The 15,455-nt window shown below is 27.9% G+C and overlaps 1 protein-coding gene across 3 annotated transcripts; it reads left to right on the forward strand.

Annotated features, from left to right (window-relative positions):
* The first annotated feature begins 252 nt into the window (after positions 1–252).
* LOC122712451 (protein bark beetle) lies at positions 253–15,455 on the forward strand. Of its 3 annotated transcripts, none has more exons than XM_043932142.1 (27): positions 253–350; positions 559–1,768; positions 4,631–4,797; positions 4,895–5,088; positions 5,154–5,328; positions 5,436–5,605; positions 5,672–5,910; positions 5,986–6,235; positions 6,459–6,844; positions 6,958–7,610; positions 7,695–8,151; positions 8,220–8,610; positions 8,675–9,111; positions 9,194–9,439; positions 9,547–10,487; positions 10,577–11,043; positions 11,163–11,359; positions 11,450–11,848; positions 11,946–12,223; positions 12,301–12,554; positions 12,618–12,829; positions 12,913–13,268; positions 13,346–13,471; positions 13,576–13,834; positions 13,920–14,121; positions 14,193–14,440; positions 14,525–15,455. In XM_043932142.1, the coding sequence occupies exons 2-27, from the start codon at positions 1,457–1,459 to the stop codon at positions 15,311–15,313; spliced, it is 8,805 nt and encodes a 2,934-aa protein (XP_043788077.1). In that variant the 5' UTR covers positions 253–350; positions 559–1,456; the 3' UTR covers positions 15,314–15,455. The 3 variants fall into 3 exon arrangements, with proteins under 3 accessions (XP_043788077.1, XP_043788076.1, XP_043788078.1); XM_043932141.1 differs by having other exon boundaries at positions 258–350; positions 588–1,768; XM_043932143.1 differs by having other exon boundaries at positions 258–350; positions 588–1,768; positions 8,777–9,111.

Genomic DNA, 15,455 nt, shown 5'->3' on the forward strand with positions numbered 1-15,455 from the left:
AAATTTTTTAATATGTCTAATTTTATTTAATTTAAAATAATTTAGAAAATAATATAATTGATATGATGAATTCAAAATTCTCAAAAGTTATAAAGGATTAAAATAAAGACAGGTTCTGAGCTTCAAGAGGAACTCACCTGTTTCACAACCTATGTGACGTATTATACTCAACCATGTCACGTGACAATCTTTACCTTTCAGCATTAGTAGGTGGTAGTAATAATACTATAGTTCCTTATGGTAGGAACAGTGGGCCTGGAGAACGACGCGAGGTAAGACGCGATTATTGAAGAGATTACAAGAATATAACGAATTGAAAACCAGTTAAACCGCGCCCAATATGACGCCAGGTGACTATTGTACTATAAATTGCAATTTATATTTATTTGTTCGTTACTAATATCATAAATTATATAAAATCTTTTGATATTATTGAATGATTGTTACTTTAAGTTTAATTTTAAATAATTATTGCATTGAAATGTAATCTTGGAGGAATCTTGATATAAACTATAATATATGAAAAATAGTGAATAGATTTTTTTATTATATTATTAGGATGCATAAAAATAAACGGCGTCTTTTAGATTGTGATTGGTAAAGACTTTCATGACGGGAGACTAACAACAGCAGTGTAACCGAGTCGCCACAGTCGAGCTGCAATCTCTCGCGCGTAAAGAAACACGAGAGAAAGGTTAACGCTCGAATTTAAAATACAGTATAGCTCTGCATTTGTGTAAAAGTTCCAGTATTGCCGCGTGAAGAATCAATTTTGGTCGTGATTTATAAGATCTAAACTGACTATGTTGAGAAAAAATTATGATTTAAATTAATCAAAAGAAATTTTCAATGAAATGATAATAAAAATATTTTATATAACTAAAAAAATTATTTAAATGTGATTAATAAAAAATATTGATTAATTTTCTGAAATTAAAAATTTATCCAAATATTATTATGTTTCTATATAAACATTAAAAATGTTATATTGATAATAATCAACGATCGTTACAATGATACATTTAGTGAAAATATAGATTTGATTAATAAATCGAATCATCGTTTATCGATGTATTGTAGTGTCACAATAAATAACAAAATTCATAAAAAGAAAATCGTAACAATCAAAATACTTAATATTTTTGATGAACTATTTTATTTTAAATAAATATTACTATCTTTTTAAAAAACAGTGTATGTAGAATTATCAAAATGTTGCAACAAGTGTCACCACAATCTAATGAAATTTTTAAACGAAATAAGAAACAATTAAGTAAAAAATTAAAACCTGTTATTATTCTTAATAAAAATTAGTGATTAATATTGTGCGAAGAATTTTATTTTTTAAAATGACTTTATTTTTTTAAAGTGATGAATCATTCAAGTGATTTTTTAAAATTAATCTAATAATAATTATTATATTAAAAAAGAAAATCTAGTGAAAGTGTCGAAAAAAATGCGTATTTTGTGTTTCTTACTAACTTTTTTGACTGTTCATGGACAGTCAGAAGAAGGATTTGATCAAACGTCAATTTATTACACTGAACCGATTTTCATCAATATCAGTAATTCCAATGATGATGTTACGGAATTACACGGTGGCCACATTGTTCAGGGTCAACGATTATTGGAAAGATCAAAGAGTCCTTATCTGGTGCGAGAAGATTTGTTCGTGGAACATGAGGGCGAACTCGTGATAGAATCAGGGGTAGAAATCCGATTTGGTCCTATGATCGGAATCACGGTTCGTGGTATCATAACTGCAAAGGTAATGCTTTAGAAATAATTAAATTAATTTAATAATTAAATTAAATTAAATTAAATTCATATTATTGTGATATATATATATATATATATATATGACAATAAAGTAAATATTAATATTAATAAATAAACAATAAAAGTTATCGACAGAATAGAATAAATTTATAAATAAAGTTATTTAAAAAAATAAAATATTACTGAAATAAATTACAATTATTTGAATCAATAAATGAATAAATTTAATAAATATATTTAAAAAAATATATTTAAAATATATATATATATATAAATTTAATATATATATATATTTAAAAAAATTTAATCATTTAATTTGAAGTAAAAAATATTACAAAAGAATAAATTGATTAGCAATAAAAATATGAATTATTATTATGAACATTTATATAAATATATGAATATTTGAATATGCTACGTTGAATGAATGTAAGTCATCTATGATTATACACGTGTTATTATGAACATGCCACAAGTGACGAATAGTGATAATTCAAGTTCCAAGAAAATTTTATGACTATATTTCCAATTAGATTTCACCATAATTCACAAAATTTTTATAGTTCTTTACAAACTTATTCATATAATTAATATCTAATAATTTTCTTTATAATTTTTATTCTTAAACAAATATAGCATCTTTCAGAATCGATATTACTATGGTGCTGATAAATGATAAAAAATTACGCTTACCTTCTTGTAATTTTCCAAAAAAATATGATTTATAAAATTTTAATCATTTATTAAGCTACAATATTAATTTCATAAGTTTTATTTATTTAAGTTAAATAAAAAGTTAAATTAAGTTAAGTAATTCTCATAATAATTCCTATAAATTAATATTATATTTAACAATTAAATGTATTATAATTGATATTAAATATATTATTAATAATTGATATTGATAATTGATATTAAATATTTTGAATAATATAATAATATAATAATATATGTAATTTTATATTATAGGACAAAGAATTTATTAATTATTTCTAATAATTATTATAATATTTAAATATTTAAAAGTATCTTAAGAATCTTAGACTAATTTTTTCATTTAAGGATCATATTATTCTTTCGTTATCTAGAATGAATTCTATATAATTAGTTCCTTGTAAAAGTATATTTAAATATCTTTCCAATATTAAGAATTTATCTGAATCTCGAATATTCAAATACTCGAAGATTATTTTATTTCTCGTTACGTGCTATTTAAGTTCCATTTTGTTTCCATTCTTCGCCTATTTCGGTTTCCTTTCGAAAGAATTCACTGAAGAAAGTTTCATAAATAACGGAAAATAATTAATTAATTATCTAATCTCATCATTTTCTCCTATGAAACAGATTCGAAAATAAAATTAAAGTTAAATCAAGGAAATTGTGAAATGATACATTTAAATCTGCTATGAAAGAAAGGGATTTGAGGAATAAAATATCTTTTTTTCAAAGGATGCTGAATGACCGGAAATTCTAGAAACATGCAAGTTGAGCTGATTGTTAGTTTATTCGCATCACGTAGCGACAATGTAGGATTGCACTACCCATTTATTACGTACGTAAGTACACAGGCTGATGCACAGAATAGGCATTAATATTCCAATCGTCGGAAAACAAATACTTATTAAAATAAAGAGAATTGGAATTAATAGAAAGTTCGTTTATAACCTGATCTTATATCTTATCTTCTTTTTAGATTTTTCAGTTTTTTCAGCGAGATAAGGATATAGATAAGATTCGAAAATAATTTAGATAGATATACTGAAATTTTTCAGGTATCTTATATAAATTAAAAGTGTTTTCTATCTATTAATATATTATGATATATTTTCTAGCATAGATGTATGAATATAAATTATATTTTATTATTTTTTTTACTTTTTCATTTCTAGTAATTTTATTTAAATAAATTACACTAATCGCCATTGTGAAATAAAGAAAAAACTATTTATATTTTAAATTAGAATTCTATTTTTTTGCCCATAAATGAATACACTGAAAGTAAACAAATTCCTGCTACTTTTAACGATATTATCCTCGCGTGACGTACATCTGATAGGCATTTAAAGGCTTAAAGCTAGAATTGTTCACCGATATTGTAGCCTCTAAGGGAAGCCTCTAGTGAGATTAAAAGAAAACGAATGCAAGTAATCTATTTAAACGAGGGATTTCTAATTATAACGTTTCCATGAGACCAGTTAGCGAAAGTTATCGAGAAGATAACTAATAAAGTGATTAAAAAACATGATATGAAGCACACTGTAAAAAAAAGTAACATGAACGAATGAATCAGCTCTATGCTATACTGCCTCACGCGATGCATCTTAGGTCACAGATCAAACAGCAGTTCTTGGCCTGAATTGTTAACTTCTGACCTCGCTAATCCTCTTATGCTTGGACTCAAATAAGATCTTCCTTTCACCTTATACGCGTACATGAACTATTCTTGATCACGGATCAACCGTAAACCCTCCTGATTAATTCTTAAGAAAATAGAAAGAAAAATTTATTTCCAGTCTGTGGTTAGAATTTTGTATCTTTATAAATATATCTAAGTTCTAAAATAAAAAGATGATTTGAAATTGAAAGAAATTGTTTGTGATTTGACAATTTAATATTGAATATTGGATAATCGAACGTCTAATATTTAATTAAAAAATTCAATCAAAAAATTAACATCGAAGAATGAATTTGGAATATTAAAAAGTAGAATACTAAATAAATACTAGATTATATTGATTCCAAAAAGATATACAGTGAGCATTAAGTATTAAATTTGAAATTTATTATTTCGAATACAGAAAAAAATATCAAATTTATACATATAGATAACATCGTTAATTTCTGATTTAAGGGAGAACCACAAGCACCAATTGTATTAACTGCAGCAGAAACGAATAAAGTTCATCCCGTCGAATCACCACTTTTGGTCCGATTAGTCGATGGATCAACTCCATTTGAAGGTAGACTGGAACTTTTTCATCGTGGTGATTGGAGAGCTATATGTACGAATTCTCGGAAGTAAGTATTCATCGTTCATTTATGTAAATATAAATATTTTATATAAATATTTTTATTCTTAATACATATATTGATATCTTAATGTATCAATGTACAGTTGGACCAGAGCTGATTTAGAAACGGCATGCAGACAGCTGGGTTTTCAAGGTGGAAGATGGTGGTCGTGGTTGGACCGACAATGGCCTGCAAAGCCACGATTACTTTATGAACAACCGGGTTGCCGAGGCACGGAGATGTCTTTAATGAATTGCGAGAAATGGTCTGAAAGACAACTTGGTGGCGGTGTTTGTGGTAAAGTTTTAACTGAATTTATAAATATAAGTTAGTGAAAGAGCATCAATATCGTAAGATTTCAGATTATCATCCTGATTTGGGAATATCTTGTCTACCTCGTCATGATGGAGCTACGAAGACGATAAAACATTGGCGAGGTATTCGTTTTGAGGAAGCATTATATACTCGACCATTGATCCAAGAGAATACGCTTTATATACGAAAATCAAAGTCAATTTTACGAAACGTTGTAATACAGTAAGTATTTCTATTAAAATATAATTTCTATTAAAATTCTATTAAAATAGTTTCTTAGTTTTTAAAAATTTAATGAACTTATTTTTGGTATTGTTTTTGTTTAAAAGATATGCAGGAACAGGCCGAGAATACAATGTTAATTCCGCAGTTGATGTCGAAGGTGTTCCACCGCAAATGGAATCGATTTCAGTTCTTCATAATGCCTTTACAGGCATTAATGTTACTAAACCCGATGCTCCTGTCATAATTAACAACTGTACTGTTCAAAACAATAGAGGTAATTTTAAATTTACTATCATATTGATTAATTAATTGCAAATATTATTTCATCTTTAAATTACAGGATATGGAATTTATGTAAATAGTTCATCTGGAATGACATGTATTAATGATTGTAATATATTGGACAATGGTGCTGATGGAATTAAATACGTTAATTTTGATGAACGACCTGATGAAAGATTAGATCGTACAGAGGTGTTCGATTTATGCACATTCCCAACTACAGCTAGTCAAACCTTTCCTGTTATAATATCTATGGAACAAAGCAAATATGCGCCTAATATAAAACATTGTCCACAAGTAAATGAATTTATAAATTATTTTATAATTAATTATTAAAAATATATAAAAATGTAATATTTGCTTTAATATTAGCATATCTTCACGAGACCAGGACATGTGTTGACTATGTATTTTTTGCAAATGAAAACTGATAGAAATAATAGCGCTATGATAGAAATTTATGATGGCATAAGTGAAACAGAAAAGTTGTTAGCCAGAATAAAAGTGAAAAATGGTACACTGCCTCAAAGTGTTACAACAACTAGACAGAATTTATATATAAAATTTATCGCTGAACCACGCACAAATACGATTGTTTTCGTTCGTTTATCTTCAGGCTACAGTAAGTTTCAAAGAATTAAAAAATTTTAATAAATTATCATGAAATAATTAAATTTTAATAGAATTTTCAAATAAAATATTTAGTTACATAAAGATTTGAATTTTTGTAAATTGCTAAAAAGATTTTAAACATAGCAAAATTGAGTTTTTATAATTATGATTTAAAGAAATATTTTTATATATTTGTTTAGAATAATTATAAAAACTAGCATATTTTATTCTAGAAAAAATCTGCGATCTTAACGTGACTGGAAGTATTATAGCTGGTAATAATGGAAGAGGAATCGCAATAGAAAAATTACGATCAGCTCTACATATCCATGAAACCTCTGTATCTGGCAATAAACACTTAGCTGGTGTGCATGTATTAGGTGGTGCCGCGGATGTGAATATTACAAGTAGTCGTATATCTTTTAATATGGGAGATGGTGTGAACATTACACTCACAGGAGGAAATCGCAATATATCCCGGACAAGTATTTCCTCCAATCAAGGTTATGGTTTTGCAGTATGGTTAAATGATAGTTTAACAACAGAATATCTCTATTTTAATCAAACTACTATAATAGAATATTCACAGATATTTCGAAACAAAGATATTGGCATTCTAGTAAGTATATATATTTTAAAAGATATATATATAAATTTTATACTTAATATATTATAAATTAAATAATATAAACAAATATCCATAATTAGTGTAAATATTTATATTATCTACAGGTTGGAAATGCAACTGGTAATTCGTATGTGAATGTGACGGGTAATTGGTTCAATAGTAGCGCTGAGACTGCGGTGCAAGTGGAATCTAGTTGGAGACAGAATGAAGGATTATTGAGACTTCAAATTGGTCACAATTCTTTCGTACAAAATGCAAAATTTGGAATTAAACTGTTTCCTGTTCTCAATTTAAAAGCAACAATAGAATATAATCATTTTAGAGAACAATCTAATGGTTGTATATTAATCAAAAATCCACTTTATGAAGAATTTAATATTCTACCTACGGATATCATTATTAGATATAATGAATTTTATAATAATCGTGGTGCTTTTGTAGTCAACATTGGACTTTCACCATATAGTGATGTACAAAAATTATTATTCACTAGAAATTTTTTACGAGATAATCGTGTTCGAGAACTATTTGATAATGGCAGTACTATAAGATCCAGATTAATTCCGCGTTCCAGGGTTGCAGCTGCAGTTGTTGTTTCATCAAGCAATGTCAAAATTTTTCGTAATATTTTACATAATCCTGAATCACGATATGAAATTGGCTCGCATTTAGAAGATCAAAGTAAAATTATTAATTGTACTTATAATTGGCTTGGATTTGCTGAAGAGAATAAAATATTTGAGAGATTATTCCATAGGTCTATATTATATTTTTTTTTTCCATTTATTTATAAAAACTTAGTTTTAATAAGCTAAATTTTTAATATGCTATTCCATTTCAGAAAAGACAGATACAATCTTGCTAAAATTGAATATTTGCCGTACTTATTACATAGTAGTAATCCAGGGGCCAATACAATTATTTCAAATCCAACATTTGTACCACGATTCTTGACGCCTGGTACAAATTTAGTTGGTGGTGAAGTTGATGGTCTTGAATTATTAAGTTCTGGTGAATACATTGTCGAACGAGATATTAATGTACGACCAGGTGGAAAATTGATTCTTCAGCCTGGTGTCACTTTACGTTTTCCACCAGCTGTAGGCATGATGGTTGCTGGATCATTAGATGCCCATGGAAAACGACCAAGTGATATTTTATTTACACTGAAAGAAGAAATAATTACGGATTCAGCTAACGAAACTTTTATGAACGAAGGATTCAATGAAATAAATGAAATGGAATTTGCATCTGTAAGGCTTCTTGGAGGAAAAACAAATCTTGAAGGAAGATTACAAGTAAAATTTATTTATTTAAAATCATCAGACATTGATTTATAGAATAAATTCTAATTTATATCCTACAGGTAAAAATAGGTGAAAAATGGGGAACAGTTTGTAATTATGGTTGGACAATTCGAGATGCAGCTCTTATCTGTCACCAATTAGGTTTCACTTTAGATCCTGACAATTGGTTTATGGAACGTTCTCAAATTCCAAATGCTGGTATCAATGAAGACATTATTTTAAGTAATGTTAGATGTAGTGAGAATGATAATGATATATCAAAATGTAAAGCGGAAACGGAGCAGAATTTTGAAAATTCTTGTACTCATGAGAATGATGTAGGTGTCAGATGTTCAGAAGCAGCATGGGCGGGTATACGACTAGGACCATTAGCTTTGAGAAGTGATCTCCAATTTGTAACAATAGAAAAAGCAGGCTTGCTCGACTATAGTACTAATTCTTTCAAACCAGGTAATATTTTGTATTATAATTGTATCTAATAATTTTTATGTTATAAAAAATATTTGATTTTTAGCTCTTCAAATCGATTTTTCAAAACATTCATTAGATAATGTTCGAATAATTAACAATCTACAAGATGGTTTAGGAATTTTATATTCAGATATATATTCAGCAGATGCTGTAAATACTGTCAGAAATAGTGATTTTTCACGAAATGGAGGCAGTGGAATTAGTTTCAAACAATTAGGAATGGAAATTATTAATTCTCGAATTGAAAACAATAAAGTTGCAGGAATAAGACATAATCCTGCTCTTTCTGCAGTTCAACAAAGAGAATTCGCAGGATGGTTTTTGCGGGTACCAGATTTAGTTGATTTATCATATAATCCAATAGTTATACCTTATGTTATACCTCATGTACAAAATATTGAATTGGCTAATGAAGAAACTAAATATATAATAACAACTAAAATTACTGGTGATCCTATTCAAAATCGTATTGTTATTAGAGTAAGTTTATCTATCAAAAGGATCGATATTTTTTCCTGTTTTGAAAGAAATATGATTTCTTATTTGCTTATTTTATTTATAGTGTACACCGGGATACATTATTGGTATTCAACTTTTAAATCCTATTGAAAATCGTAGTACAGAACAAATTATTTTACATGATTCACAATATGTTGATCTTAGTCGTGAAACTTGGAATTTAAAACGCGATTTGGCAATATTTCCTGTAACATCAACTTCTTTCGCTGTAATTCTAGAATATGATAGTGGCATAAATGCACTTGGAGGAGCTGTTTTTGTTATTACGTCTCTTCAAGCTCCGATACAGGTATAAAATTAACATATTAAACATTTAATAATATAAATATAATCCAATAAAATAAAAATATAATAAAATATAATAAAATAAATATATTAAAAATTTATAATTTGCAGGATATACGAAGCAAAATTGTAAAAGGTCCTATTCCAACATTGCTAGTAACTAAATCTAAAATAAAGAATAACAAGAAAGGTATAATTGCATCATTTTACAATCGATATTTAGATGAAATTGGCGATCATTTTCTTCGAAAAACAAATGAAACTATACAATTGGTTGCTTGTGAGATTTCTCATAATCAAGAGGAAGCTATTTATATATATTCACCCCATTGGAATATTTTCCAAAATAACATATCTGAAATTGCAATTCATATTAATGATAGTTTAATTACGGACAATGGTAAAGGAATATATCAGTTCAGTCGTGATGCAAGATATTCGAATAATCTCTTCCATTGGATAATGCAAGATAGCACAATTGAAAGAAACAAAAGAGGAGGATTTGAAATACTTTTACCTGATGTGTGGCAATATAATGAAAATTTCACGCACACATTATACTTTGATAATAATACTTGGCGAAACAATGAGCAATTTGGTTTTATAGTTGATGGACATTATGCTACTTTAAATATTTCTTATAATCGATTTGAGGGAAATCGATGCAAAACTGGTTTAATCTCTATTCAAGGAATGGAGAAAAAAATGAAGATTAATTACAATTATATTGAAAATAATACTGGAATATATATGGTGGAATTCAAGGCAAGCAGTCAATCAGAAATTTTAGGAAATGTCGATGCACGTTTTTATGAGAATGAAATTAAACGAAATAGTTACGATTTAATTGGTATGGGCGCACGTCGAACAGACAATAGTCCTAGTTATGTTGTTGGTTTTCATGGTATACAAAAAGTACAAATAAATAGAAATTTATTTGGTGAAAATTCTTTAGATTATGAATTATTGGCTGGCATTAGAACAGCTAAAATTAATAACGAAGTCGATGTGACGGAGAACTGGTGGGGAACTGCTAATGATACTAAAATAAGGTAATTAATTATTTCATGAAATATACATATAAAAAAAATATTTATATGTATTTATTTATTTAAAATTTTCTATTATTATTTATTTGTAGACAAAGTATTTTCGATTTTGATGATTGGAATGATCATGCAGTTGCTAATTATCGACCTTTCTTAATCAGTGATACTTTTGACTCTTCAGTATCTGCATCCTGGCAGATTATAAAAGAAGTAGACTTAGATAATTTAGGTGGACGTATAATAGAAAATCTATCTATTCATGCTAGAGATAAGCCTTACATCGTAAAATCAGATATTACAATCATGCCAGAAGCTACATTACATATTTATCCAGATGTTGTTATGGAATTCGCTCCTAACGTTGGAATTCTTGTTCTTGGAACATTAAAAGCTGTAGGAGCACCTGATCATGAGATCATAATGAAACCAATGGACCGTGAAGATGTTAACAATTTGAAAACGAACGAAAAATTAAGAAGAAATAAAAAAATCATTTCTATGTCAGAGGAAACTATTCGTCTTTGTAAAAATGGACGATGTTCTTCTTTATATAATGAAGGTAATTTTAAATATAATAATATAATGTATAACATAATAATATATAAATATATTACTGTACATTCATGCATATATAAATATTAATATTCTATTATAAATAAATATTAAATGTTCTTATAGGATTCTTGGAATTTTTTAATAAAACAACATTACAGTGGATACCTTTATGTGACACTAGATTTACTGAAAGAAATGCACAAGTAGTTTGTCGACAATTAGGCTATGATGTACTTAATGTTTATGTGTCCTATGATCATAGATATGAGCTTCATCCTGGTTCTTTAATACGCGTTTGGTCATGGCCAGAACCACTGCAGGTATATAGAAATTTTAAATATTTTAAACTTATGCTTCTTCATTTTCTAAATGTAATAAATATTTTATTTATTTTACTTATTTTACTTTAGTGTACTGGAAAAGAAGAGAAATTAGAAGACTGTCAAATTAGATTAAATAGTGAGTTATATGGACACCGACATGAATGTCCATGGGATAGTCAATTCATTTTCATAAGTTGTGGAAAACGGAATCTAGATAATATATACGATTACTGGGGTGGAATACGAATTGCCAATAGTGAATTTGAACATCATTTATATGAACATCGTATTCACGATGTTGTAACTCACGAAACTGTAAGACGTGTTGAATCGACCTTAAAATATATTAATATTATTGGTGCTGGAATTTTGCATTTTGAAAAATCAGCTGCTTTGCAAACAATCATGAAATCTCCGATAATAATGCACGTTAATATTACTCATAGCGCTTATCATGGAATTAACGTAATATCACCGACTCACACGGTTTGTATTAGATTTTTTTTTATTTTTTAAATGAAATATTTTCTATATATATGAATGTATACCATTATTATTTACTTAATAATATTTCTTCATGTAGATCGAATTATTATTCAATACTATTAATAATGTGCTTGGAAATGGCGTGAATATACTCTCAATAACGGGAGAAGGTCGCGAAGCAGATGAAAGTTCGTTTACGCCAATTAAAGATCTTAGTATTCCTTATCATTTATTTAGTATGATTGATATTTGTGATACTACTAAGGAAATTATTCTGGAAGAACGAGTTATAGTTTATTATAAATATGATAATCATCCTGTGAATTGTGTTAAAATTTTTCGCAGTGCTTATAGAGCAAAACCTTTTGGATTTAGGTTTATATTTTCTTCATATAAATCATCTTATTAATTTTGTATATACTTAACTTAAAATTTAATATTATATTTTTTAGGCTTTTGCAATTTAATCTATTTAACTCTACTGCAAAACCTGGCCGAACAGATACAATTACTTTATATGATGGAGATATTTACAATATTAGTGCTAAAAGTATAGGTCACTTGGAAGCTAATAGTATTAATGAGAAAAAATTATTTAGAACTCAGGGACCAAGTCTTAGTATAAGATTATTTGCTAATGGTGCAAGTAATGTACATGGATTTATAGCAGAAGTAGTTACTTTACCAATCTCTGCTATTGGATTCAGTAAGTAAACTTAATATATAACTAGAATACAGAATATTAATGTTTTTTTTCTTCCACATTTAGATCGTGATGTGCAACATAATATTTCTTATTCTGTGATATCTAACTGTCGTGAAGGAGCAATTAAATATGCTAGCGCTGGTGAAGTAAATGCTATGATGACTCTTGAATATAATCAATTCACGAATAATTGTGAGAAACTATATGGTAATTTTTCAACTTGCAAATCAGCTGTATGGTTAGATGTGCAAAATACACAATCTTTATTCTTCAGAGTAAGCATTTTTATATTTATTACAATATTTTTAATAATATTTTTTATTTTTTCTTAATTATATTATATTTATTTTCATTTTAGAACAATGCTGTTCGACAAAATCAAGGTGGTCTTTCAATTCGAGCTGACTCTAGAGGCTCGGCGACTTCTTTGGAAGGATGGATCCACAATAATGTTTTTGCAGAAAATTTTAATAAACCTGCTTTATATGTGGAAGGTCGTCAAAGCAGTCCTTATCAAGAAGTTACTATATTTAGGAATTATTTTACAAAGAATAATGCTCCTTATGATAATAATATTATTTTAAAACAAGTAGTTAGCAACATGACTCTTAATTATTTGCATGCCAATCTTGGTGCACATCTTTTGGAAATTTCTGGATTTGATGGAGTTCGCTTACCTATTTATCAAAGCACATCTCATAATGGTTTTTATAAGTATGTATTCTTCATTCTTTTATTTTTTATTTAATGTAATGAATTTTATTTATAAATTTTATAAAAAATGATTTTAGAAATTATGCAGTGGACTCTAATGGTCGCAGTACAATAGTTGCTGGAACCCCTGGCCAGCAATATGTGGATAATGTTTTCTTCAATCCAGATAATGATTATGAAATGCTTACAACAAATAGATCACAGTATGTATAATTTTAGATATTAATATTATTTTATATATTAACGTTATATTTATATTTTCTAACTATCGAATATTAAAATTATAATATAATTTTTAATTACACAGGCAACTAGAAATGTGGAGATCTCATATAGATGCACGACATAATTGGTGGGGATATAATGAAACACTAGCTGTAGCTGGTAGAATTAAAGATAGAGGAGATTCTCCAGAATTATTACAAGTTGATTATCAACCTTTTCACATGAACAATGAATCCGTTTTAAATGGTAAATGTCCACCAGCATGGGATTTGGTAGGCGATACATGCTATATATATATTGGTGCCCCCATGGATTTCTTTAGTGCTCGAGAATTTTGTAGAGTGAGTCATCATTCAACTCTTGATGTATTTAATTATCTAATTTATAATAAATTTATTTATTATAAATATGTTTCTATATTCTTAGTCTGTGAATGCATCTATGCCATTCATTATGGGTAATTATTTGGAACTTTGGCAATTTTTGCGAAAACAACAGATTCGATATGATTATTCTGATCGTGCTTGGGTACAACAGTTAGATCGGGTAGATCAATGCACAACTTTCACTTATCAAAGTATTGAGATTGATTACTGTAATCAGCTAAGTCCTTTCATTTGTGAAATTGGTATGTTAATTATATATTATTTATTATTATTCTAAGAAAATATATATTAAAAGATATATTTTTCATTACAGATCCTAGAGTAAATATCGATCCATTATCCTGGAGAAAGGATATAATTGCAATGGCTGTGTTAGGATCAGCCGGCATAGCTTTAGTATTATTAACAGCAGCTATTGCACTTTGGATATCTAAATCAAAAAGAAGAAATCTCGAAAGATTAGAAAGACGAAATTCAATCAGACAATCTTTGCATTCTTTACGATCAGTTGGCTCTACATCTGGATTTACTGAACTTGCATATCGACGCAAACCTATTGCAGTAAATATTTTCTTATTTCAATCAATTTTTCTATAATGATCTATCGTATTAACTTAACGTAATTATTATCAAAAATATTTTTAGACAAAACACTCTACAGACACTTTAAATTCAAAATCATTAGATTATAGAAGAATGTTAAATGGCGGAAGCATAGATTCAATGGATAAATCTCAATTAAATTCTTCTATGGAAGACAATCAAAGCTATGATGTATACGAAGCACACAATCTAAGATATTCTCCAAGTACAAGTGACTTCAAAAGTAATACTCAACAATATGGCACCTCACAAAGCGCAGAAAATCCAGTATTTGATTTAACTTATCGTAATGAAGGTTTTAGAAATCATTCCACATTTACTTCAAGGAGCACCAATGTGTGGCCTATAGAATCTGTTACAGAAACTATTGCTGACGAAACTGCAGCTATTGATGCTATTAACGAAAATTCTTATCTTAATACTTCTACTCTTCCATTGAATTCTAGCCTTGCCTTGACTGATTCAATTAGTGAACTGAAACATGACATTGAAACATCAGTATCTTACAGTCCAATGGATTATGATTCAAAACGCAGTTATGATAATGCAACATTAACTCCAAGTCAAACATCAGAGCCTGTTCCAGAATATGCTCCAAACTTTAATCCTCCAATACCACCTCATCCTTATCATTATCATGAAGATAGACCTAGGAGTGAGGCATTATTAGAAACTAATTTGGATACTGGAGAAGAAAAACCTTTACGTTCAAAAAGTGAAGTTTTGTTAGAGACTAATTTGGATGTATTCTTGATAAATGAGCCAACAGAATTGACACAACTTTCAATTGGAGCGCGAAGTAAAAGTCAGCCTTTGGAGACAGCAATGTAAATTGTTGATAAAAAATAAAATAGAAATAGTCAATTATTTTTTATAAATGTAAAAAGAAAAACTGCCAGAAATAAGTTCATTATTGGATTATAAGTTTTATATTATAATATATATTATAGCTCATGATGAAAGAATTTTTATA

This window comes from Apis laboriosa, unplaced genomic scaffold (genome assembly GCF_014066325.1).
Source record: "Apis laboriosa isolate Shangri-la unplaced genomic scaffold, ASM1406632v1 scaffold202_cov151, whole genome shotgun sequence".
NCBI classification, from domain to species: domain Eukaryota; kingdom Metazoa; phylum Arthropoda; class Insecta; order Hymenoptera; family Apidae; genus Apis; species Apis laboriosa.